Raw genomic sequence first — 24,033 nt, forward strand, 5'->3', positions numbered from 1 at the left:
CCCGCCGCTCCTATTTCGGGGGCAGGGGGTGCTTCACGTCCACCCCATCACGGGACACGCTTCTTGTAAGCCAGGCCTTTTCCAGGCGCCTGTAAGAAATGCGATCCGGAGTGAGTCGGCCCACGCGGCTCGGGCAAGACCTTTGGAGGCCCCGTGACGACTCTGCGGCCTGCAGGCAAAGTGCAGAGAGGGCCCCGGAGGCCAGGGTCCAGCTCACCCTACTCCCTCCCCCAGCGCGACCCGGCGCAAGGGTCTGCTTCCCAGGCCCGAGGAAGGTGGGAACCCACTTCCGCCGCGTCCATGAGCTCCCGCGGCTTCTCCTGAGTCTTGCGGCTGGCGTTGGCGCTGGGCATCGGGACAGCGGGACAGAGCAGTGGTCACCACCCTCCCTCGTAGGCTTCCGTAGGGCAGACCAAACGGTCGTCTCGCTCCCGCACAGCCTCCGCCCTCCCGGGATTCCAGTCAGAGCACACGCGCTGCGACTCGGCGTGGAGTCGGCTCCGGAAAGATCGCGAGACCGCAGTTATCTCGAGATCCCGGAGCTCGGCCTGACGGGCGGCCCAGCGCCAGTCTTCTCTTCTAGCCCCGCCCCTACAAGTGTTTAGCTGGAGTTAGAGGGAAATCCCGGGAATTGGCTACAGTCTCGCGGAACTGGCTCTGAGAGGCGAAGTTTCACGGTACCGGTTGTCGCTCGGTGGAACTCCACCCCTAACGGGGAGTAAGTCAAGTGAAACTTTTTTTGAGAGAGAGACTTGAGTGTATTTAAACTAATAGGAAGGATTCATGAAAAAAGATGAATACGAGTCTGCAAGACAGAGCAGGATTGAGAGATGGTATAAGATTTTTAAAATGAGAGTTAGTATTCAAGGCATAGGATTTGGGACAAGGGGCGTTGGATCAGTTCCTGTCACAAACGGGAGGAGAGGAGGCTGGGGCAGTTGTAGATGTCTGGTTTCAGGAAAATGAGAGCGCTTCCATTTGATGACTTCTGCCTACTCTAGAGGAAGAGGCTAACTCATGAATTGTGGGGCTGGGGTTTAGATGGGTGGGTGTGAAAAAGGAGATTGGCAATTTGAGGAGAATGGGAATGTTAAAATAGTTCTGGAGGTTATTTGGTTATTCTGGACATTGTAAGGACCCATTTGGTAAGGGATCGTGAGTTGCTCGTGGATGCATGTGGCTAGTTTGATGCAGTCACAAGGAGGTAGGTAGTTGCTTCACTCAGTGTGGGGGTTTTGGTGCTGCTGCTGCTGCTCAGCAGAAGGGAGTCCGGAAGAGATCTGCCCTGAGTAGCCATACAAACACCATCACACATCACAGGCAAATGAGGATATTTTTTACTTGTAATTTTTTTGACAGTCAGACCAATGTGGGGCAAATTTATCCTTACATCAGGATGGAGAGAAACACAGAGGTGCCAATAGTTGAATGTGGTTTCCAGATGGATAGGTCACCCTGAAATTTGAGGAGGGAAGTTTGAAGAAGAGGAGTAAAATTTTATTTCCCATTTAATTGATCAGGGATTATTTATAAGCATCTATACTGTGCCGACCAGTATGCCAGGTTCTGGCAAGAAAAAGGTAAATCATGATTCCTGTTCTCAATAATACATAGTCCAATTACTAAGACAGCATTTAACTAATAGTAAAGAAATGTGAAAATTGTTGTAATATGGGTAAATATGTGCATTCCCAGTAAGAGTCCTAAGACTCACTTTGGACCAGCCAAAGGCACATGTCCACTACTGACCCAATCACCATGGCCAGGGAAATTGAATGTTCTAATTGGCTTAATGTAGGCAACATGCCCCCTGGAGCTTGGGGTACAGTTAATTTTACTGGAATCATGGGGTCAGATTCAGAAGCTATGGGACAGGGAAACATGTGCCTGAGGTCTTGTGAATCTGCTCTAGGAAAGCTATGACAACTGCAACTGAAGCTACACCTTGGTTGAATTTGCAGTAGTTTACTGCCAACCTCCTGAATTTGGTTTTTGAAGGAGCCAGACTGGTGGAAATAGAAATATGATCGGACTATCCACCATCAGGTCTTTAAGGGTTGCACTAATCTCTGCCCTTCCCTCTGGGGATGTGACATTGTTTATGATTTACTATCCTAGCCGGGGACTGGAGAAGGAAATTTAGAGGTTTCCTGTTACTCGTAGCTTTTTGCAATATGATAGCCTTATCCCAAGGCACTGTAAGGGAGCAGCTCCACCATGTCACCTGACCACCTTGCAGGTATCCAAATAAGCAATGTCGGCAAGAGCTGGCTTGAGCTGCAGCTAATCTGAGTCTTGGAAAGATGTCTTGTGATCCTCCTGAAATAGAATGGCATGAGAGGCCATCGCCCACTGGCTTCCCTTTCTCCCCGGGGAGACCGTATGATAAGGTATGAGACTTTCTGTCACCCCGCCCCCACCAGTGTAACTACACAATATAAACTGCATAACTGGAGTCTAGAAGTGGTCCTCAGCAGCAGCGTGGCTCATAACTCACATTGCAGTCATTCAGTCCCTTTTGTTTCAATGTCCTTTTTGGTGCGTAGGACAAGGATTATAGGGAGCTAGCACTTTTGGCTTATTCTTTGTTTCACTGTCTAAATAAATAACAAACTATCTAAACCTGAAAGTGGCTTGTTGTATTTTTACTGATTGAATCAATCAGAGTTTGAGCTTGCCCTGACTTGTGTTGTATGTTCCTGTCTTGACAGGAATGAATGTGGGATTCTGCCAACTACCAAATGTGTCCATTCCAAATTGTACATTTAGGGACCAGTAAAATGACTATAGGTAGGCACCCAAGGGCCAGTTCTAGGTGTTGTTGATAAAAGGTTTGAAACATTATGATTCCTAGTCCTTTTACAGCAGTCCCCCCTTATCCACCATTTTACTTTCTATGGTTTCAGTTACCTGCAGTCAACCATTATCTGAAAATATTTAATGGAAAATTCCAGAAATAAACAATTCATAAGTTTTAAATTGCACACCATTCTAAACAGCATGATGAAATCTCGAAGTATATTGCTTAGGACTTGACTCAGCCCTTTGTCCAGCTTCTCCATGCCGTCTATGCTCTCAGCACATGAGTCACTTAGTAGCCATTTCAGTGAGGTCAAGTGACCCTTATTTTACTTAATAATGGTCCCAAAGTAAAAAGTAGTGATGATGGCAATTCTGATATACCAAAGAGAAGCTGTAAAGTGCTTCCTGTAAATGAAAGGGTGAAAGTTCTCAAAAAGGAAAGAAAAAAATCATTTGCTGAGTTTAACATCTACAGTAAGAACTAATCTTCAATCTGTGAAATTGTGAAGAAGGAAAAAGAAATTCATGCCAGTATTGCTAGTTTTGCTTTCTCACGTCAAACTGAAAGAGTTAGGGGCACAGTGCATGATAAGTGCTTAGTTAAGATGGAAAAGGCCATTTGTGGGTGGAAGACATGAACAGAAAGTGTGTTTCGATTGATGGTGATGTGTTTGCTCCAGAAAACACTGAGCCTTTGGGAAGACTTAAGCAAGGAATCCTCTGAAACAAGTGACACCTAGGCATTTACTGCTAGTAAATAATCCTCCTTCTGACATGGTCAGAGGTCAGTAGTGGCCTAACGATACATCACAATGCTTACATCATTCACCTCATCTCATCATGTAGGCATTTTAGCATCTTACATCATCACAAGAAGGGTGAGTACAGTACAGGAAGGTATTTTGAGAGAGACACCACATTCACATAACTTTTATTACAATATATTGTTATGATTGTCCTATTTTACTATTGGTTACTGTTGTTAATCTCTTATTGTACCTAATTTATAAATTAAACTTCATCATAGGTATGTATGTATAGGAAAAAAGAGTATATGTATGGTTCAGTACTATCCTTAGTTTTAGGGATCCACTGGGGATCTTGGAACATACCACTAGTGGTTAAGTGGGGACTACTTTATGTGGTTTTTTTCCCCCTTGGAAAAAAGAATTTTGCAGTGTATCTGCTAAGTAAGTTACCAATGGTTCTTCTCTTTGTTCCTAATGCTCTGGAATTTCACAGTGTTTGCCATCTGTGGGTCTAAATTCACCATTGTGCTGGATAAGGGCCTTTCCATTTGGAAACTCGTTAATTAATTCTGTGGCATTTTCTTGAAAAATTTCTTTGATGTTTCTCTCTCTTTCTGATTTCCTCTCTTTTCTCTGTCTTGATATCTTAATATTTAAATATTGGCCTTTCTGAGCTGGTCTTCTAATTTTCTTATCATTGCTCTTCATTTTCCATCTCCTTGCCTTTGGAACTGTTTTTGGGAGATTTCTTCACCTTTATCTTCTAATCTTTCAATTGAGATTTTCTCATTTCTGCCATCATGTTTATAATTTCCCAAAGCACTTTTCTGTTCTCTGTATGGCCCTTTAAAAGAATAACATTTTGATCTTTTTACATGAATGCAAACTCTTATCTTTCTGAGCGTACTAATAAAGTGATTGGGGGTCAGTAATTTTTGAAGTAGTCTTTCTCCAAAGCGCAGTTTTTACAAGTTGCTTTTTATTTGTTTTTGGAATCTATTTTCCATGTTACAGACCCACTTCAGCTGTCTGATGAATCCTTATTTATTTATTTATTTTTATTTTCTGTAAACTGTGATATTTTAATATTGTGTGTGTGTGTGTGTGTGTATGTGTGTGTGTGTGTGTGAATCCTTGATTGTCTGCTTATGTTAAAAGTGGGGACTAGAAAGCTAATTAGAAGCTCTTAGCACTTGAATGGGATTTGTCAATTTTGAGTTTAACTGTAAGATGATCTGATTGGGCCATTTGACGAACAACCCCAGGTATCAGTAAATTTGGATCTTTCCCCTTGGCTGGTCACATTATTCAGAAAAAACTCTTTTAATCTCCTGCCTGAAGAATAAACATCTGCCAGTGTTCTGGGAATATGCAACATTCAACATGCATTTGGTCACTGAATCCCCATAGTTTCAGTGTAGTACCCAGTTATTAAAGTCCAAGAACCCATTCTTTCTCCCTCTTCAGAGAATACATTATGTCAGGGCAGGAAAGGACTCTTGTCAAAAGAGTGGAGCAGGGAGAGATGCAGGGATCAGACTTCTCATGTAGCGTCCCCTAAATATTTATTATAACTCCCACTCCCCACCTACATTTCCAGAGGTACTTGGTGCTGCTGTCCTGAGTCTTTTGAGGTTTCTATGGTAAAAATTAGGTTGATTCTCTGCTTTCCTGACTGCTATCTTAGGATTCAGCTTTTCACATGTACAAAGTCGGTTGCCATCAGTCTGTCTGCTCTTCAGCTTCTCACATAGTGGAGGTGTTTTCTCCCCTTCTGTTCTCCCATCCTCTTGATTGTAGTTTTCATAGAATTAGGGGCAGGAGCAAAACTGGATTTGCCATCTTAGCACAGAAGTCATGTTTCACATTTTATTTTATAATGTCAGTGTATACAAAGTTTTTAGGAGATGACCTGTAGTTACAATGATGAACACCAATGCTCATTCATGCTTTCAACAATTATTTTTGAGTGCCAACTACGTAGAAGGCATTAGTCTAGGCACTGGGATTCATCAGGGTACAAAGTAGATAAAGATCCTGGCTCTTATGGATCTTAATTTTTAGAGGAGGAGAGGAAGACAATAAATAATAAATACAATAAGTAAATTGTGTAACATGTCAGAAAGTGATAATCAGAAAGAAAGAAAAAGTAGAGCAAGATAAGGGGAATGGGGCGTGCTGGGGCAGGAGGGTGGGGTGGGTTGCAATATTAGAAATGGTGAGAGTAGGCCTCCTGAGAAAGTGACATTTGAAGATTTGAAAGCAGTGAGAGATATGGCCACGTGTATATCTGGGGAAATAGCGTTCCAGGCAGGGAACACCAGTGTGAAGGCTTTAAGGTGGAAGGAACAAGGTCAGCGATCGATGTGACAAAGTAATGTCTTCTGGGCCTCTGATGTGTGGGCTTAAATGACTCCAATTTGCCATGCTATTTTTTTAAAAATTGTGATTTAAAAAAATTCCATGTAATATAACATTTATCATCTTAACCTTTTAAAAGTATATTGTTCAACAGTGTTAACTACGTTGATATTGTTGCCTAACAGATCTGTAGAACGTTTTTATCTAGCAAAACTGAAGCGCTGTGCTGATAAAAAAATAAGTAAATAAAAATTCACCATTTCCTCCTCCCCTAACCCCCAGCAACCATCATTCTACTCTCTATTTTCATGATTTTGACTACTCTAGATATTTCACATAAGTAGAACCATACAGTATTTGTCCTTTTGTGAACTGCCAAACTTTTTGAGTTCTTGCACTGAAAATTTATTCTGGCTCTAGCCTTGCTGTCTTTCTTTCAGCTATTACTTCTCTCATGTGTGCATGTAATTCAAATCTTAGCACCCTTGTTTACCAGCTCAATCAGGTAGGATGCTTCTTGGCTGCAGGGAGGAGAAACCCTGGCTCAGATTGTTTCAGACTTATTGCTCACATAGTGAAAGGGAGCGTTCAGGTTTGGTTGATCTAGCCATTCAGCAACGTCATCAAGGACTGAGCAGTTCTTTCTCTCAGTTCTGCAGGTTTCGTCCTCAGGCTGGTAACAAGATGGCTACAGTTAATTCAGGCATCACATCTAGTCAAGGCAGCATCAAAGAATGAAAGAACCCCTATCTTCTTGTTCTTCTCTCTTAGACACAGAAACCTGTCCTCAAAACCCCTGCATGAAACTTTCATTCATATCATTTTGGCTAGAATTAGATTATACGCCTATGCCTGAACCCGTTACTGGGTTGTAATTTCCTGATAGAGGTGATAGGAGTGTCTTCTGTTATTCATAACAAGCACCTTTCAACCATAACTGAATTTATGTTAATGAGATGATTGGTAACTGAAAGCCTCCTCCATAGCTCCAATGGGGGCTGGTTGCCAGAGGAACCAAGCATGATTCAAGGGTTGGAATTTTCCCTGACCTCTGGGGAGGGAAGAGAGGCTGAGGATTGAATTAATCACCAATGGCCAATGATTTAATCAATCATGCCTACATAGTGGAACCTCCATAAAAACCCTAAATGAGAGCTTCTGGGTTGGTTAACACATCCATGTGCCAGGAGGGTGGTTCACCCCAAACTCCATGGGGACAGAAGCTCCAATGCCTGAGATCCTTCTGGACTTTGCCCGATGTACCTCTTCATCTGACTGTCCTATTATATCGTTTATAACATTAGGTTGGTGCAAAAGTAATTGCGGTTTTTGCAATTATTTTTAACCTTTTAAACTGCAGTGACTTTTGCACCAACCTATCATTTATGATAAAAGAGTAATAGTAGGTAAAATGCTTGCCTGAGTCCTGTGAACTGTTATAGCAAATTACCAAAACTGAGGAGGGGGTCATGGGAACCCCTTATTTGTAGCCAAGTCAGACAGAAGTGTGGGTCGCCTGGGGACCCACTACTTTCAGCTGGCCTCTGAAGTAGTCAGTCTTGTCGGGCTGAGCCTTAACTTGCGGGGTCTGTGCTAACTCCAGGTAGTTAGTGTCAGTATTCATTCGAATTGCAGAACACCCAGTTGGTGTCTCCAAGGATCTGAGGCATTGCTTGGTGTGGAAAACCCATAGATTTGGCACCAAAAGTGCTGTGAGTAGAAACAGATCATAGTAGTAATAATAGTTCACTCAATGGTGTCTACGACACCAGCTGTGTGAATTGAGGAAAGTCATTTAACATCTCTGATTTTCAATTTTTTTCGAGAAAATGAACATAATGGTATTTTTCTCTTGTGAGGATTAAATGAGAAAATAATTGAAATGAGAAAACACACATAAAGCCAGCCAGGATAGTCCAGGGCACATACTATCGCCTAGTTCAGTAGTTCTGATATTGTGGTCCCTAGATTTGCAGTACCAACCTTAGCATCATCTGGTATCATAGGCTGAATTGTGTTTCTCTCCTCTGCCCAGTTCATATGTTGAAGCTTAAATCCCAGTACCTCAGAATGTGACTGTATTTGGAGATAGGGTCTTTAAAGAGCTAATAAAGTTGAAACAAGATCAGTAGCATGGGCCCTAATCCAGTATGACTGGTGTCCTTATAAGAAGAGGCGATTAGGACATAGACACACACAGAGGGATGTCTGTGTGAAGACGGGGAGAAGCTAACCATTTGCAAGCCAAGGAGAGAGGTCTCAAAAGAAACCCACCCTTCCTACTCCTTGATCCCAGACTTGAAGCTTCCAGAACTGTGAGGAAATACATTTCTGTTGTTGAAGCCACCCATTCTGTGGTACTTTGTTATGGCAGCCCCAGCAAACTAATATACCTGGAAACTTACTAGAAATGTTCCATCCCAGACCAAGTGAGTCAGAAATTCAGAGGGTGGAGCTCAGCACTCTGTTTTAAAGCCCTTTAGAGGATCCTGGTGCACACGCAAGTTTGGGAAGAGGTAGCCTAGTCATTGAGGATGTAGGACGCTGACTAGTCTGTGTTCATATCCCAACTCTACTACGTACTGGCTGGGTGTTTTGGGGTACTTTCTAAAACCTCTCTGTGTTTCAATCTCCTCATCTGTAAAATGGGGATAATCTTAGTCCTTATCTTTCAGGTTGCTATGGTGATAAATAAGTCCATCCAGACTGAATTTAGAATAGTGCTTGGTGCATAGTTAATGCTCAACAAATGTGACCTATTATTATAGTAGATAACATGTAAATGTTGAATCTGAATCTCATTTTAAATGGTTGGGTTTGGAAAAAGGGATAGTAGCTAAGCTTATTGGAATTCTTTGTAAAGTAAGGATCTGGGGACTCCCTAGTGTGAAGATGAATACTCCAACCCCTATTTTGGCTGCTTGCAACCCTTTTTTTCCTACTTCCTGGTTTATGATTGTGATGCAGAAAATGTAGCCTAGGCGCCAAGTTCTTTGGAGTTTATGCAAATAATACATAGCACACATTGTTATGTTGTTCTTCGTCTTCTATGAAGGCCCGTTGTCATGCATTTTATATCCTATTCCCATGAGAACTTCACCTCTTCCTCCTCTTTGCATTCTGTTCTTGATGGATTGTCTAGTTTCCCAATTAGACAACTTATCCTCTTTCCCTGCTGGCCCATTTAAAACCACCTTCTATTACAAAAAAAGAGTTTTCCATTGAGTCATCTAAATACTCATTTCCCTTATTTTTCATTTGCCACTTATCAAAGACGCTTCCGATTGCTTTACATTCATTGTGCAGCTGCCACTAGATACTAATGACATTTTCAAGTTGCATTTCCAAGCCTTGTTTCTTTACATTTGATTGTCTTCAGTAATTTATGTGAGTTGTAAACACACTGGGTAGGAACAACTCAATAAATGACAAACAGTAAAATGAATAATAAAAAGTTATAGTCTCATAAAAGGAGAATGAGTGGGGCCCCTCTCCCAAATAAAGTAAGTCGGGGATATCAGTATGTTATGAAAATGCCAACTAGTTGTTACTTTGCCTTAAAATATTCTTTCAGTCACAAACTTGTTTTTGTAATCTTCCCTGCAATACAGAATTTACTTTCCCTTCTACTTATCTTCTTAATCACTCCAGGAAACAACCATTCATTTATGATCTAGGCCCCAAATCTTGGTGTCTTTTCTCATTGCTTTCTCTTCTCACCAACACTGAAAAATCTACCCAAATATTGCTGCTATTGCCTTTTTAACATTATCCGTCTCTAACTTATCTCAAAGACTAGACTTTCTACAATTGTGGGGAACTAGAGAGTTCAGGGTAAATAATAATTCATTTGGCTAGGTTATCTCTAATCTTATTTTGTAATTCTACATACGACTGTAGCCATATCCAGAAATTCTATAAAGGCCTTTACAGCTCCTTCCCCCAATAAATCAAAATGTAAAATACAAAGCAAATGTAAAGTATATCACACTTTTAGAAGAATTGTTCATGAGCCAGGAGGTGGGGAAAAATCAAAATCTCAGTAATAGGATTACTCTATTACTCTCGTGGGCCTCTTGTCTGACTTTTCCTGTTCATTATTCACATGATGCTCTTTTGTTATTTTCTGCTTTATTCACTTTAACTTTGTTCACTTTAATTTTTCACTATAAACTCTCCATTGTCACTATTCAGGGAGTATGTGGTTTTATCATTTACCTTTCCTTTTAGGAAAAGTTTTTGCTTTTAGAAATGTTCTAATAATAATAATAATAATACATTTTTTATAACCTAATGTCCTTTATCTATTCTCATTAATGTTTCTGAATATAACTTCAGACCCAAAGAAACTGTTTTCCATATTCTGAAGAATAACCTTATTTAAATCACATATAAGCAAGTTGTGCTATATTAAAACACTTAATTCCATTTACTTTTTCATTTTAGTAGGTAACTCTGTGATTCAAACTCAGATTGGTCTTCCTAATTGAGTCACTCAATCCAAATGTTGTTAAGAAAATCTAGTTCCTCACTATTCCTGAGCTGTGGTAGATCATGTTTCTAAAGATGGCAGCAACAACATCTCCCATCCTATATGTTCTTTTGCAATGTAACCGTGCTACGCCCTCATCAAGAAGTAGAATTTATTTTCACTCCCTTTGAATCTAGACTGGCCAATAACTTGTAGTTGGATCTCCATATCCTTGGGTTCCACATCCATGGATTCAGCTAACTGTGGGTCAGAAAAATTATGTTGTTACTGACATGTACTACACACACACACACACACACACACACACACACACACACAGAAAGGTGTGACAATTAAGTTTGCGAACTTGTTGCACTGACGTTGCTAACCTTTTTTGCTATCAGTAGGATTATTCATTATGAATTTGTACCAAATGGACAAATAGATAACTAAGTTTGCTATTTGGAAGAGCTGGAAAGGCTGCATGGAAAAGTTAGATGACCTCAACTTTTCACCAACAATTCATGGCTCTTGCATCACGACAATGTACCAGCTCATGTGAGGGAGTTTTTAGCCAGTAAACAAATAACTGTATTGGAACACCCTCCCTACTCACCTGATCTGGCCCCCAATGACTTCTTTCTTTACCCGAAGGTAAAGGAAATATTGAAAGGAAGACATTTTAATGACATTCAGTACGTCAAGAGTAATACGACAACAGCTCTGATGGCCATTCCAGAAAGAGTTCCAAAATTGCTTTGAAGGGTGGACTAGGTTTTGGTCTCAGTGCAGAGCTTCCCAAGGGGAGTACTTTGAAGGTGACTGTAGTGATATTCAGTAGTGAGGTGTGTAGCACTTTTTCTAGGATGAGTTCGCAAACTTAATTGTCAGACCTCATAGTTAAGCCTACTATGGTTGTGTCCATACTGAACACGAACAGACTTTTATTCTTTCGTTATTCTCTAGACAATAAGCATAACAATTACTTACATAGCACTTATATTGTATTAGGTATTATAAGTAATCTAGAGATGATGTAAAGTATACGGGAGGATGTGCATAGGTTATACTATGCCATTTTTTTTATAAGGGTCTTGAGAATCTGCAGAGGTTCTGGAACCGATGTATTCTGAGCAATAGGATGCAGCATAAGTGATGCTGTGCAGCCTCTGAGGTTGGGCCTTAAGAAATCCGCACCTTCTGCTTTCATGTCTCGGAATGTTCTTTCTTACAACCAGCTGCCATGCTGTGAGGAGGCCCAAGAAGCCATATGAAGAGGTCTCCTGGAGGAAAACCAAAGACATTGGTCAAAAATCCCAGCTGAGCTCCTAGCTGGGATGTGAATGAGGCCATTTTGGATGTTGCAGCCAACTCGGGACCCTAGCCAACTCTCTGAAGTAGCACTGCCTGATCAACCCATAGAAACAAGAGAAACAAATTGATGTTAGTTTAAGCCACTACATTTTGAGGTGTTTTGTAATGCAGCAATACCTAACTGGATCACTGGGGTTCCATTCATCTTGTTTTTAAGGTCTTGCACCAAAGTCACTTGCTTGCTTACCTTACCACCCACAGACCTCTGTAAGGAAATATAACTTACTTTTTTGGATCTTCACAACTCCTTTTGGCTCTATGGACACAATAGTTCACCCATTAGTGTTTATGAAAATGGCTAACTGATAATCACAATACTGATTAACACTTTTTGAATGCTTAATGATGTGCCAAGCATTGCTTTAAATGTTATATATTTACTAATATATTTAATCTTTAGAACAACTTTTTTGAGCTAGGTACTATTATTATTCCCATTTTACAGATGAGAAAACCAAGGCACAGAGACGTGAGGTAACTTGTACAAAGTCCAACAGCGAATAGTGGAATCACCATCAGAACCCAAGCATTAGATTTCAGAGACACATGCTGAGCCGCTGCCCCCCATAAATAATGCCTCAAGTTCATTATGTTAATCCTAGAGTGATTTTGGTGAGTGCAGTTTCTTTCACTTATGTTTCTTGATCCTCTTACTTTAGTTAAGAAAGTCCTTTAAGACTTTGATCGCCTCATTCATTTATACTAGATTCTGGGCTGTGTCCCAGGCTACCACCTACATTTAGAAAAGCCTAATGTTAGCAAAGTCTAAATGCTTGACTATTTCTGTATTTATTGTTCGGGGTGGAAGAGAGCATTTGCCGAGTTTCCCCAGGTTCCTCCTCCCGCAGCTACCGCAGAGGGCAGCAGAGTAACAGGCAGGCAGGGACCAGAAGGAGGGAGCCGAGCAGCAGAGCTGTCAGAGAGGACCACGGAGGTGCTAGTGTGGGACAGAGCTCTTTACACGCCCTCTGAACAGTGAGAGCCAGGTGTGAGCAGCGGCTGCTTCTAATAATGGGACAGGCGCAGCCAGAGCCGTGCCAGTTAGACATAAAGCAGAGGGGGAATGGAATCCTCTGTGCTTGTTATGCAATTGCTGCTTTAAGACAAGCTCCTGGTGCCACTTTCCAAAGGGACTACTGCCTTTAGGTCCCTCCTAGGTAGCCATTCTAGAGATATCGCTGTAAGGGGGTGTGATTTTGCTTCCAATTGCCTCGAAGTCTTCCTGCTTCCTGTCTGCCTGATAATAGCCTCAAGAACTCTGAAGGAAATAAGAAAGCTAACTATAAAATCCAATAGGTCTGTATTCTCATGCTGTATTCAGAGCAAGTTCTTAGGAGACAGTCAGCTCTGGGATCAGAGCCTCATCTCTGCTGCTTAATTGTTGTGTAGCTTTGGGAAAGTTGCTTTCTTTTCTGAGTCTCACTGTCCTCAGCTGTAGAATGAATGGATTAGTGATACTTACCTTGTGTGGTTGTTGTGAGGAATAAATGAGTCCTACAGGCAAAGCTCTTGCCTCATATACACCAAGCCTCCATCAGGGCACCTATCATTTACATACACAGGACATATTAGACATCTATATAGCCATGAATTACCGTGCGGCCTTAGAGAGTAAACTGCAAAGGGTGGAACTGGTGTTTCACGCTCTACTACTCAATGTTTGCTCAAGAAGAAAACAACTGTCACTATCTATTTTAGAAAAGTCTTGTCTTTTCGCCCCTTCCCTTTTTGCTTTCATCCCCTAAACGCTTTGGAGATATGTGGTATGAAATTAACTTCGATAAATTTAAAGTGTATCTAAGTCTCCCTGTAATGTTCTTAATCTGCGGAGTTCATGACCCCTTGAAATGGTATGCAACATTTTGTGTGTACATGTATGTGCATTTTTTTTGGGGGGGGATATGATTCATAATTATCAACAGACTCAGAAGAGTCCGTGCTTGGACAAAAGACTAAAAAAACTCTAATATACAAAGAGCCTTTTAAATCTTATTCTACTGAAAGTAACTTGGAGGCCTTCCCTGACTTAAGACAAAGCAGGCACAGCTTTGGAAAGCACTAGAAATGGATCCCATCTTTCAGTCAAGGCCCAGTCTCTTTTCCCCCGTGTGTCCGTAACAGACTGGGAGGCTGGCTGTTCCGGCTGGCACAGGTAATGCTGTACAGGCAGGACCACGTGGATGAAGAGGTGTTGCCTTCTCCAATTACAGTTGACAAAGACCAAAACCTAACCTCAGCTGCACCTTCTGTCTCTGGGAAGTCACTTATGGAGCAGGCCTATAATTAGGGTTTGCTACCTGAAACAATTCCCAGGATAACGAATATCTAAATTATGTCCCCAGATACATGAGGCAAAGCCCTCAGGGCTGATGGCCATGAGGTGGGGTGTATGGTATTCTTCATTCAGTAGGGATTAATAAATGAGGATGATATCACTCAGAATCTCAGAAGGGGCAGGTGTCCAAGACGCCTTTTACGCTTCTGCAATGGGGCCTGACAGCCTGTGCAGTGGGCTCCATAATTTATGCCTCCGGCACAGAATCCGCACAAAGCAAGACTGGCCACGTCAGCATTTTGGGATTTAAGGCCAGCTTCTCTTACCCACAGATCCTCTCCCCCAAATTGTAAGGACGATTCAGCTAATTGATTTCACTTTAGTTTTTAAAGAAAATGATTGTTTGTGTATAAAGTAAAGGAAAATACAGGGAGGGAATTTAAAGTAATTTAAGAGTTCAGTGGATGATGACTAATTTTATAATTGTTATTATTACATCTCTTTAATTAACAGATAACTCATGAATTATAGCGTATAAAATATAAGACACGTGGACTATATTAGGGGAACGTTGTTGATCTGTGTAAGCAAATTGAGATAAACAGTGGGTGCACCTGTTCCTAGCCTGCCCCGGGAATGTATGAAACTCTGGCACAGGATGAACGTCTGTTGGTGTCCGTGTGACAATAACAACACAAAACTGGCACTGGGGTCAGGAAGTCGTTGGTGGGTGGGAAGCCACTGTCTGCAGCCAGAGCCCAGCACGGCTGTGTTCTGATGCCCACGAACCAGGAAAGGGAGTCTAAGGTTTCCAAATGATTTTTCCCCTCCACAAAGCTGTTGTAAAATAAAATACAAATCCTTCCTGAATGTTCCTAGCTTTCCTTCCTTTAGGAAGTTTTCGGTCAATGGGAAACAAAGCCTTATTCAAAGGATTAAAGCCATAGTCATTCTATTGTTTACGGCTTCAATAATGTGGCTTTCCTTCCACAGACAAAATTTTCAATTCACAAGTCATCTAAAAAACAGGAAATTTTTGGGAAACACGTGCTTATGATAACAAACAAGGGATCTATCGTGAGATATAGAAGTTTACAAAAAGAGGCATCTGATTTTAAGATTTTTGGTTTTTGACTGTGCTGCACTTCTTGGATGCATTCTAGGAAGCTTATTCCTTAAAAGAAAAGCCATATGGCTTATAACATAAAATTACTCAGTTCCCACGCCAGCCCCAGACACGGGAGCAGAAGCAGATTCTGGCTGTATTTTCAAGGCTGCACTCTCGGCAATTACCGGAGAGGCAATAGGTCCCTGCAATACCCGCTTCTCCCTGCTGTCCTTAGTCCTCTGCTTCCCCTGCCCCCAAAGTCCTATGCTCTTACCAGGGGGATGGAGGCAGAAAGGCTGGAAACATTGGTTAGCAGGGCTGGGGAGAATGTGTGTGAGAGGCAGTGGCAGGCAGCTCTGAGCTCTGGCTGTGGGCAGCAGCCATAGAGAACCATGGGAGGTTAAAGAGGGTGTGAAACGCTCACGACTTTTGCAAGCAAGGGAAAAACAGGGTTCGTGGGAGCCAAGGATGAATCCTCAGTACTCAACTGAGCAAACAAACTCACCCTGGAAATCTATTCCAGTTGCTTCGAAATAAACTACCAAGAGAATTCTTATTTTATTGAGATTCTTTATTTTGGTGACAATATTTTAATCTTTTTGATTTGTATGCTAAAAGGAACACCATAGATCCTCCTGAATAATAATTTTCAGTGTCTAGAATTCCCCAACATTATGATTTTTCTTTAGTACCCCATCTTCCCCCATTCCTTTTGACTTTTATCCACACTTCCGGGGAAAATACCAATTTTCCCTAATTAAAAGATGACAGAACCTATTTATTTCCTAACATTTTTTTCTATGTTCTTGCCAAAGTGTGGTCTGGATCCCAGCAGGGGTAACTGCAACATCTAGCTGGATGGAAATGCTGACGCTCAGGCCCCACCCTATGACGACTGTGTCAGAGTCTACATTTGAGGGGAAACTCACTGATTTGCTTGTACATTCAAATTTGGGGAGGGCGGGTCTATGCCATACTGCAAACCTGACTCATAATCCTACCACCAACGCCTGCAGGATCCCACATTTTCTGCCCTGCCCACTTCTCTGGTCTCAGCCCACAGCGCTCTACTGCTCAGTCACTAATTCAGGCTCCAAGCTTTTGCACTCACCATTCCCTCTACCTGGAGTGTTCTTGCCCCCTGTTAGTATGGTTTCCCCTTTATTTCATTGTGGTGTCAGCTTAAATATTACTTCCTTAGAGGAGGCTTCTTTGACCACTGTCCATGAAGAAACACTCCCACACCAGCTGCTCTGTAGCCCATTATCTGTTTTAAATTTTTCATGGCACTTACTGTTACCTAGAATCATTGTATTAATTCATTTTGGGGTCATTTTGTTGAGGGTCGTATTTCCAGTGCCCAGAGCAATGACCGGCATATGGAAGGTGCTGAGTAAATGTTTATTGGATGAATGAATCAAGTTTTGGGGATCATGAACTGTGAAAACCTATGCCCAGACAATTCTAAGGTAAGATCAAGAGCCCTCTGAACCAACTCAATAGCTTTCAGTTAATTGGCCTAAGACCAGTACTTCTGAGGCCCCGATCAGTGGTTCTCAAAGCCTGGTCCTCAGGCCAGCAGCGTCATCAATCTTGGAAACTTGATAGAAAGGCGCATTCTAGGTCTTAGACATATGGAATCAGAAACCCTGATTCAGCAACTTAATAATTCATTTAAATTGTGATGTCCAGCATCCTGCATCTTCACAAGGCCTCTAGGTGATTCTGATGCATTGCCCTCGTCAAACCAACATCTTATCTGTATAGATAACCCTCAGTGTTCAAAGCCCTCCCACATGTATCACTGTAGTTCTGGACTTCAAGAAAGCCCTGAAAAGTAGGCAAGGCAAGGGTCATTCCTATGTTATACACAAAGGAACTGAGCCCTAAGAAATGATTTGGTTTGCCTATAGTCATACAGTTTTATCAGAATTACCTGAGATTCTTGTTAACAACTGTAGATACCTGGGCTCTATCCCAGACCTACTGAATAAGAGTAACTGGGGCTAGAGCTCTGAAATCTGGATTTAAAAAAAGAGAAAAAAAAAAAGCTTTCTAGGAGATTCTGAAGCTCCGAAAAGTTTGAGAACCAATTATGTTACGGAGTAGAAGAATGGGAATTAGAACTCATAGCCCCTCATTTCTAATGATTGCTTTTACAGAGTCTTGAGAAGAGTAAGTACAAATGAAGCTGATCTTTCGTGAAAGTAGTTACACCAAAGTCTCAAAAATTCTGTCACTTTTATTAGACCCTAGCTCTATTTGCTACCTTTATAAGCTAGGAAGAATCGGATTCCATGACCAAGGGCTGTACCTTGTTTTATTGTGCTTCACTTTATTGTGCTTCACAAATGTTGTGTGTTTTTTGTTTGTTTGTTTGTTTTTTGTTGTTGTTTTTCTTTTACAAACTGAAGGCAAAACCCTTCACCAGCAAAAAGATTCCGACTCCATTTATTGAGGCGGTCTGTGAACTGAACCCGCAATATCTCCGAGGTATGCCTGCAGATGATTTAGTTATGATTATTATGGAATTAACTAACTGGACTGTTAATTAAGGTTTGATGGGTATTGTTAGTTTGTTATACAGGAATTAAACAAAAACGTTTTTTGTTTTTTGTTTTTTACTGTGGGAATTGTAAGATATTTGACCCTGCTTGGTGTACTCCTGCAGTCCTTTACCAACTGCTATGCTTACTTTCCTTTGCTTACATCTTCTAATTAAGAAGACAATTTTAGAAAAAGAAAAAAAAGTCTTTCAAGCCAAAAGCTACACTGTTTAAGCAATCATTACAACTGCAGGCATCATTTATTTACTTGGCTAGCCTGGAAAAGATTAAGTTTTGAAAAGGCTTCTCCAAATTGTCAAGTAACTCCCAATCCTCTTTCTCCTGCCCAACCAACTCCCACAAACTCCAGACTCATAAATTCAATTGCATGTGGAACAATTCTCTTCTGAATATCCTGCAGACATCTCAAGCTTGGTGTGTGTTCAAAACCAAATTCATTACACCCCCACCCACTCTTCCTCCTGGATGTACTCTGCAAGCTAATGACTACAGCATCCACTGCATTGTCCTAGCCAGAAATCTAGGCATTGTCTCTGGATTCCTCCCTCCCTCTGGATAGCCAACCAGTCCTTCTATTTTACTCCTTAGATCTCTCTCGAATCCCTCTCCTCCTTTTCATCTCTACTACAGCTCCTCCTCAGGCCTTCATCATCTCCTGCTTAGGCCACCATGACGGCTTCCAAAGTGGCCCCCTTATCTATGCTTCTACCTGACTTTATTTCCCACTGTCCTTTGCTTCAGTGCTACTAACTGCTTTCACTTCTTGATGATTTTTGTGCTCCTGTGCCTTTGCACATGCTAATTCTGCTGTACTGATTTTTCTTTACCCTCCTCCTGCATATGGCCAACTCCTGTTCTTCGTGATCCTGCTCGGCATTATAAGGCCTCTCCACGAAGCCTTCCCTGGCTTCTGTAGAGTAGACTCCTCCCTCTGTTGTGCTCCCAATCTAGCATATAATCTGCATTTTAGTACCTCACTCACTAGGGTAGATGCGTGTTTATACTTCTCCCACTCTCTCCTCCCTTTCTTCCTCCTAGAGTATGAGCTCCTTGAAGGAAGGGAACATGTCTTATTAACCTTCGAATCACCACCTCCTGGCACAGAACCTGGCCCTCCAGACACACTCAAACATGTGTTCAATGAATACCTGGCTAGATTTTTGGATTCCAGAGATGGCTGAGGGTAAGCGGAACCAAAATGTATCGAGCAATTGTTATGTGTGAGGAGCTTAACACCCATTATTTAATTCTTACAGATAACACTTTGAACTAAATGTTATTCTAATTATGTACATGTTGAAATTCAGACTCAAAAATAATTAAAGTACTTGTTTGCGGTCTCACAGTTAGTAAATGATATGCTTGGAGTTGAATTCAGGTTTTTCTTGCTCCAAACTCCACGTCCTTCCATCCATCCACTAGGTGACCATGAGGCCCCTAGTGTCACCCTACCATAAACAATCAGTTTTAAAATGACTTCTCACTCTTTGTTTATTAAAATATCAAAATATTTCATTGCTAAAGAGTAGTAGTGCGATCATGTAATCGGTAGTCTCCAGAAATGGTCCCCAGTGAGACCTGTCTCCTAGTATTCATGCCCTTTTATCGTCCCCTCCCATGTATCTAGGCTGGTCCTGTGTAGCCAAGACACATTGGGTCATAAGACACCTCCCATGTCCATGTGAAACACTTGTTTGGGGGAAGCTAGCTGCCATGCTCCCTGGAACCACCATGTGTGAGAAGCCCAACCTATCCTTACGGAGAGAAAGAGATGTCTGATCACCCTCTAGCTTTTCCGGCCACCACAGTTCAGGTACCAGACATGTGAGTCATCTTATTAGATGGCTCACCCCAGCCACCAGCTATTGCAACTGCATGAAACACCCCAAGTGAGAACTGCCTCGGCGAGCCAAGTATTATTCTCTCTCACAGAATCATGACAGATAATAATAAATTGTTCTTTGAAGCCACTCAGTTTTGTGGTGGTTTGTTAAGCAGCAATAGGAAACTACAACACCGTGACTTTTTCTTTTTTTAAAAGAAAATAACCTAATATTTATAAGCAAACTTTTTAAAGCTTCTTTTGTTTTTCATGTATGCAAGTACACTATGCAGTATAAATAAGTTTCTAGCTCAGTCCTTAACAAAATTTATGATCTTGAGCAAGTCTCTTTATAATAATGTCACTGAGCTTCATATACCTCAGTTCTAAAATGAAGGGTTGGGCTACTTAACATGAAGGCCCATTTTAGTCCCCAAGTCATATAATTCCCTTCAAGCTATCAGAGAAAAATGGAGTCTTTGACAAGTTTTAACCTGCAGTAAAATTTTACAGGCACACGAATTTTTCAGTGAAGCAATGAACGCCAGGGAAGTGCTGACTCAGCTTTATGCTGTCTGTTAACAGAAAAAAAAAGTCTGGAGCAGCTATAAATCTGATCCTTTCGCTACTTCTTCCTGAAGCAAAATTCAAAGAGATGATTATCTGTAACAAAAGACTTGAAAGAGGATTTTTACTTTTCCCCCTTAAACCTCCCTTACTGAAGTCTGTGGGTGACTTCAGGACTTTGGCAGACTATTCAGTTTTGCATAGTTGAATCAGTCTCCGGAAGATCAGTACACACAAATGCTAAGTTTAGGACAAGTGAACTGGGTAGATTCCTAGAGGAAATAAACTCTTGCCTGAGAACAACAGCTGAAGTAAAATCCCATAAGCCAGGAAAACAGCCACACAATCACAGTAACAGGTGGTCGGTTTCAAAACAAATTTCAAGGTCTGACTCGCACAGCACCTGCTCTAGAACCACAGACGGCAGGGTAACTCTGTCTGGGTCCCAGTTAGGTCATCTCTGCCATGCTCTGAGCAAGATTAACTACCTTTATTAGCTGAGCTAAGTCACGGTGACTTCCTCTCTGAGGTAGTAACTCTTATGTTCCTTGTCGGGGGTAAGGAGTGAGAGAATTTGGGAGCCACAAGGGAGCTTGGAGATGAACTAGTTCAACCCTCCTGATAGCAGAGCAAAATGAAGCCCACACAAGTCAAGTGGAAACTTGCTCAAGGTCACATGACCTATGGAATCGGAACATTAATTCCCTCCATCTCCCCCGCCCCTGATTTTATTATGAAAAATTTCAAACACAGCAAACTTGAATGAATTTTTACAGGGAATGCCCATATATACCCACTACCTAGATTCTACCATTACCATTTTATTAAGCTTGTTTATTACGTATCTATCATCCATCTATCCATCCCTCTTATCCTTCCGCCTTATTTTTGGGATGCATTTCAAAGTGAACTGCAGATGTCTGTACTCTTTCCCTTAAGGCAGAATTATGTTGTATCATTATTTATCTAATTATTTGATAGCCCAATGTTATATACATTATGGAACCAGAAAAAAATTATTAAAAAGTCACTGGACACAATAACTATAAATTTATAAAGCATCAGCTGGCCTGAAAGAGGACCTGCCTCCTAACTCCAAGGCCCTGGAGGATTCTTACTAAGAACAAACTCCAGAGAAGGCAGACATACTAGTCAGTACAGGGCACTGCTTATGTTGTCCCCTCTACTTGGAGTCCTGCTCTTTCCCCTTCCTGTTAACATTCTCCCCATTCCTCCAAAAATGAGCTCAGATGTCTACAAGTAACACAGACTGTTATACTGTATGTATTCCTGTTTTAGGGAAAAAAGTTATTTAAAAAATGAGAGAGGCTGCCTCCTTTTCCAATGCCTTTCCAGAACCCTGAGTTTTCATCTTTCTCATCTGAATGCTCACAGGCCTTCTTTGTCACTTTTCCTGCCTCGTTCCACCTTGTTATAGTTTAGTGTGTGTTAGTGTAGCTATCACTATTCTGCCAATGCCATTACTACTACTTTTACTAATACCATGATGCTGAATTCCTCTTTGTATCTTAAGACTTATTTCTGTATCTTCTGCAGTTCCCACAGTCAACGTTGCAAATGTTAAGTAACTTCGAATTTCAAATCAACCAAATGATATCCAGGCAGCTTTGTGAAGGTCAGATCTTAAGGACCACCTGTACCAGGGTCACGTAAGGGACTTGTTTCATGTGCAGATTTCTGGACTTCCTACCCAGACATCCTGCTTCAGTAGGTTTGGGGTGGGGTCCAGGAAGCTGCAGCCTTAGCAAGTGCCCTCTGGTGATTTCAGTGTAGGTAGCATGGGAGCTGCACTTGGGGAAATTTGCTTACAGGCCCGCATTTCCAACCAGTCTTACTTTGTTGGGTCTTAATCACGTTTCAACCAGCAATATGAATCTGCCTGTCCCTCTGATGGATCCTGGATAAAGGTGTGGCAAACAAGGCGCCTGTCACGGTGGGGTGTGACAGTCACGGTATCACCCCTCACCACATCATGTGCTGTCAGTCACCACTTCTGCTATTGCCACCAACCCCAAAGTTTCCCTTTGTCACTTCCCCCTTGCCACCACCAACTGCCACTGCCCTCTTACCCCTCACCCTCCAAGGCTGAGGCAGATCCATGGTGGAGCCCTTGAGGAAGCACATTTGGGAGGACAGGGTGAGGGTGTCCTCATTCTACATCCACAATCCCATGTCTAAGAACAAAGGAACACCCACTTTTGACCTTGGCTTCTTAAGAAGCTCTGCAAAGAAAGTTGGGCCTGTGGTTTGAAGTTCCTACCACCTTTTATTTTACAATGAGTGGAAAGTAAAGTTGAGTAACAGATCTCTTGCCCAAGCACTAAGGGCCACCACAAATCATAGAGCAATGAGACAGGAGTGGATAAGATGTAGTTGCTGCCCTCCTCCAGGCCAAGGATTTCTGTGGGGGGAGTGCCGACTGCAGTCATTGCCCCTGCCTGATCTTAACAGAGTATTTTTATACTGTATATGCTGAAATTTATTTTCTTTTAGGTGCCAAAAGGATAACAGTCAGAAAAACTATGGGCCAGGAGAGTTGTTTCATAAAGTATAACCTGAAATATGTTTTGAGTTGAATATACTTCAAATCAATTTCTCTAAGACATTCTCAGCACTGTCATTTTTAGTTCAACCCATTTGTCTATTGTGACGGTTCCCAAATTTTAACAAGTATCAGAGTCACCTAGATGGCTGGTTGCTGGACTGTGCTGATATGGAGACCATGCTTTGAGAACCATTGCTCTAAGAGAAAGCAAAATGGCAGCACCTATTAGACCACTTGCTGATCTGCCTGCTTGTCTTCTCGTATCACAATGGCTAATATCTGTGATTCTCAGCCCTAGCTGTCCGTTAGAATTATTTGTGAAGTCTTTAAAACATTAGGTTGGGGTAGGTAGGATGCTCAGACCCTACCTTAGATCCAAATAAATCCACAACTCTGGGATGGGGCCTGGGTGTTTTTGAAAAAGATCCTCAGGTGACTCTAATGGGCATCCAGGGCTGAGAACCGCAAGCATATAGCAAACTCTGTCCCTATTCTGTGTTAACATATGATTCTCACTTGACAAATGTTTATTGACCACCCAATATATGCGATAGAAAATGATAATGTGTGTAAGAATTCATCTCCAACCTCAAGCAGAGCTAGCTCACATACCTAAACATAAGAAGAAGGAGAAGGAGGAGAGGATGAAGAGAAGGAAGAAAAGAAAAATCTGGTGTGTGGCAAGTGCCAATTAGAAGAAGAAACCATTACTGAAAAGAAGGCTAGATGATCCAAGGTACATCAACGCTGTACTGGGGCCCCCCATTGCTTGTGATAAGTTATGTATGCCTTTACCACACAGGAAAGGTCTCCCTTTGGTGGGGGAAATTGCTCATTTATTGGTTCATTGAGGATGCTCCAACTGATTCACCATGGTAGATGTGATTGAACCATGGAAATGATGGAACATTAAATCAATAGCTAGTCAGCTGGCAACTATTCCTTTGCTAAGTATGCTATTAAGGTTCTGTTTCAGAAACCCTGTGCTCAACAGAGGTGAATCTTTTTGGTGGAGAAATAAAACATGAATTATGTTTAGAAACAACTTCCATCTGGGGTTTTAAATGAACATTTCTTACATATGTAAAAAAATTCAAATTTATTTGTGAATCAAAACATAAGTACCTTAAAAATATGGATTTATTTGCATCTACTGGAATACAAAATAATTTAATGATTCAATGACAGCTGGCCCATAAAGTAGAGAGTTTTTAGAAAGGAGAAAATATCCTCTTTGCGTGTTACTTATGTATTAAAGGCATTATTTAATTCATTGTGCTATTTAATTTGGTTAAATCTTTTTTGAGATTTTGTTTTTGCATTGTGAAGTTTTTCCAAGAATAAGCGATCCCCATGACAACAAAAGAGACT

General features: G+C 41.5%; 1 protein-coding gene and 1 long non-coding RNA gene across 3 annotated transcripts in view; one reads left to right on the plus strand and one right to left on the minus strand.

Moving 5' to 3' along the window:
* The window catches only part of DARS1 (aspartyl-tRNA synthetase 1), a 51,723-nt gene extending 51,110 nt beyond the window's left edge, over window positions 1-613 (minus strand). The window contains exon 1 of one of the 2 annotated variants that reach the window (XM_019731153.2): window positions 288-613. In XM_019731153.2, coding sequence (XP_019586712.1) covers window positions 288-353 — 66 coding nt within the window. In that variant the 5' untranslated portion in view covers window positions 354-613. Of the gene's footprint in view, window positions 1-217 lie in introns of both variants that reach the window. The other variant, XM_074335686.2, reaches the window with a different exon arrangement.
* LOC148754853 (uncharacterized) lies at window positions 585-18,981 on the plus strand. The gene is made up of 4 exons (XR_016019896.1): window positions 585-718; window positions 16,484-16,609; window positions 17,555-17,633; window positions 18,746-18,981. It is a non-coding gene; the product is annotated as an uncharacterized LOC148754853 (long non-coding RNA).
* The last annotated feature ends 5,052 nt before the right edge of the window (window positions 18,982-24,033 follow it).

Source organism: Rhinolophus sinicus, chromosome 17 (genome assembly GCF_057876585.1).
Source record: "Rhinolophus sinicus isolate RSI-liver-muscle chromosome 17, RSI-T2T, whole genome shotgun sequence".
NCBI classification, from domain to species: Eukaryota; Metazoa; Chordata; class Mammalia; order Chiroptera; family Rhinolophidae; genus Rhinolophus; species Rhinolophus sinicus.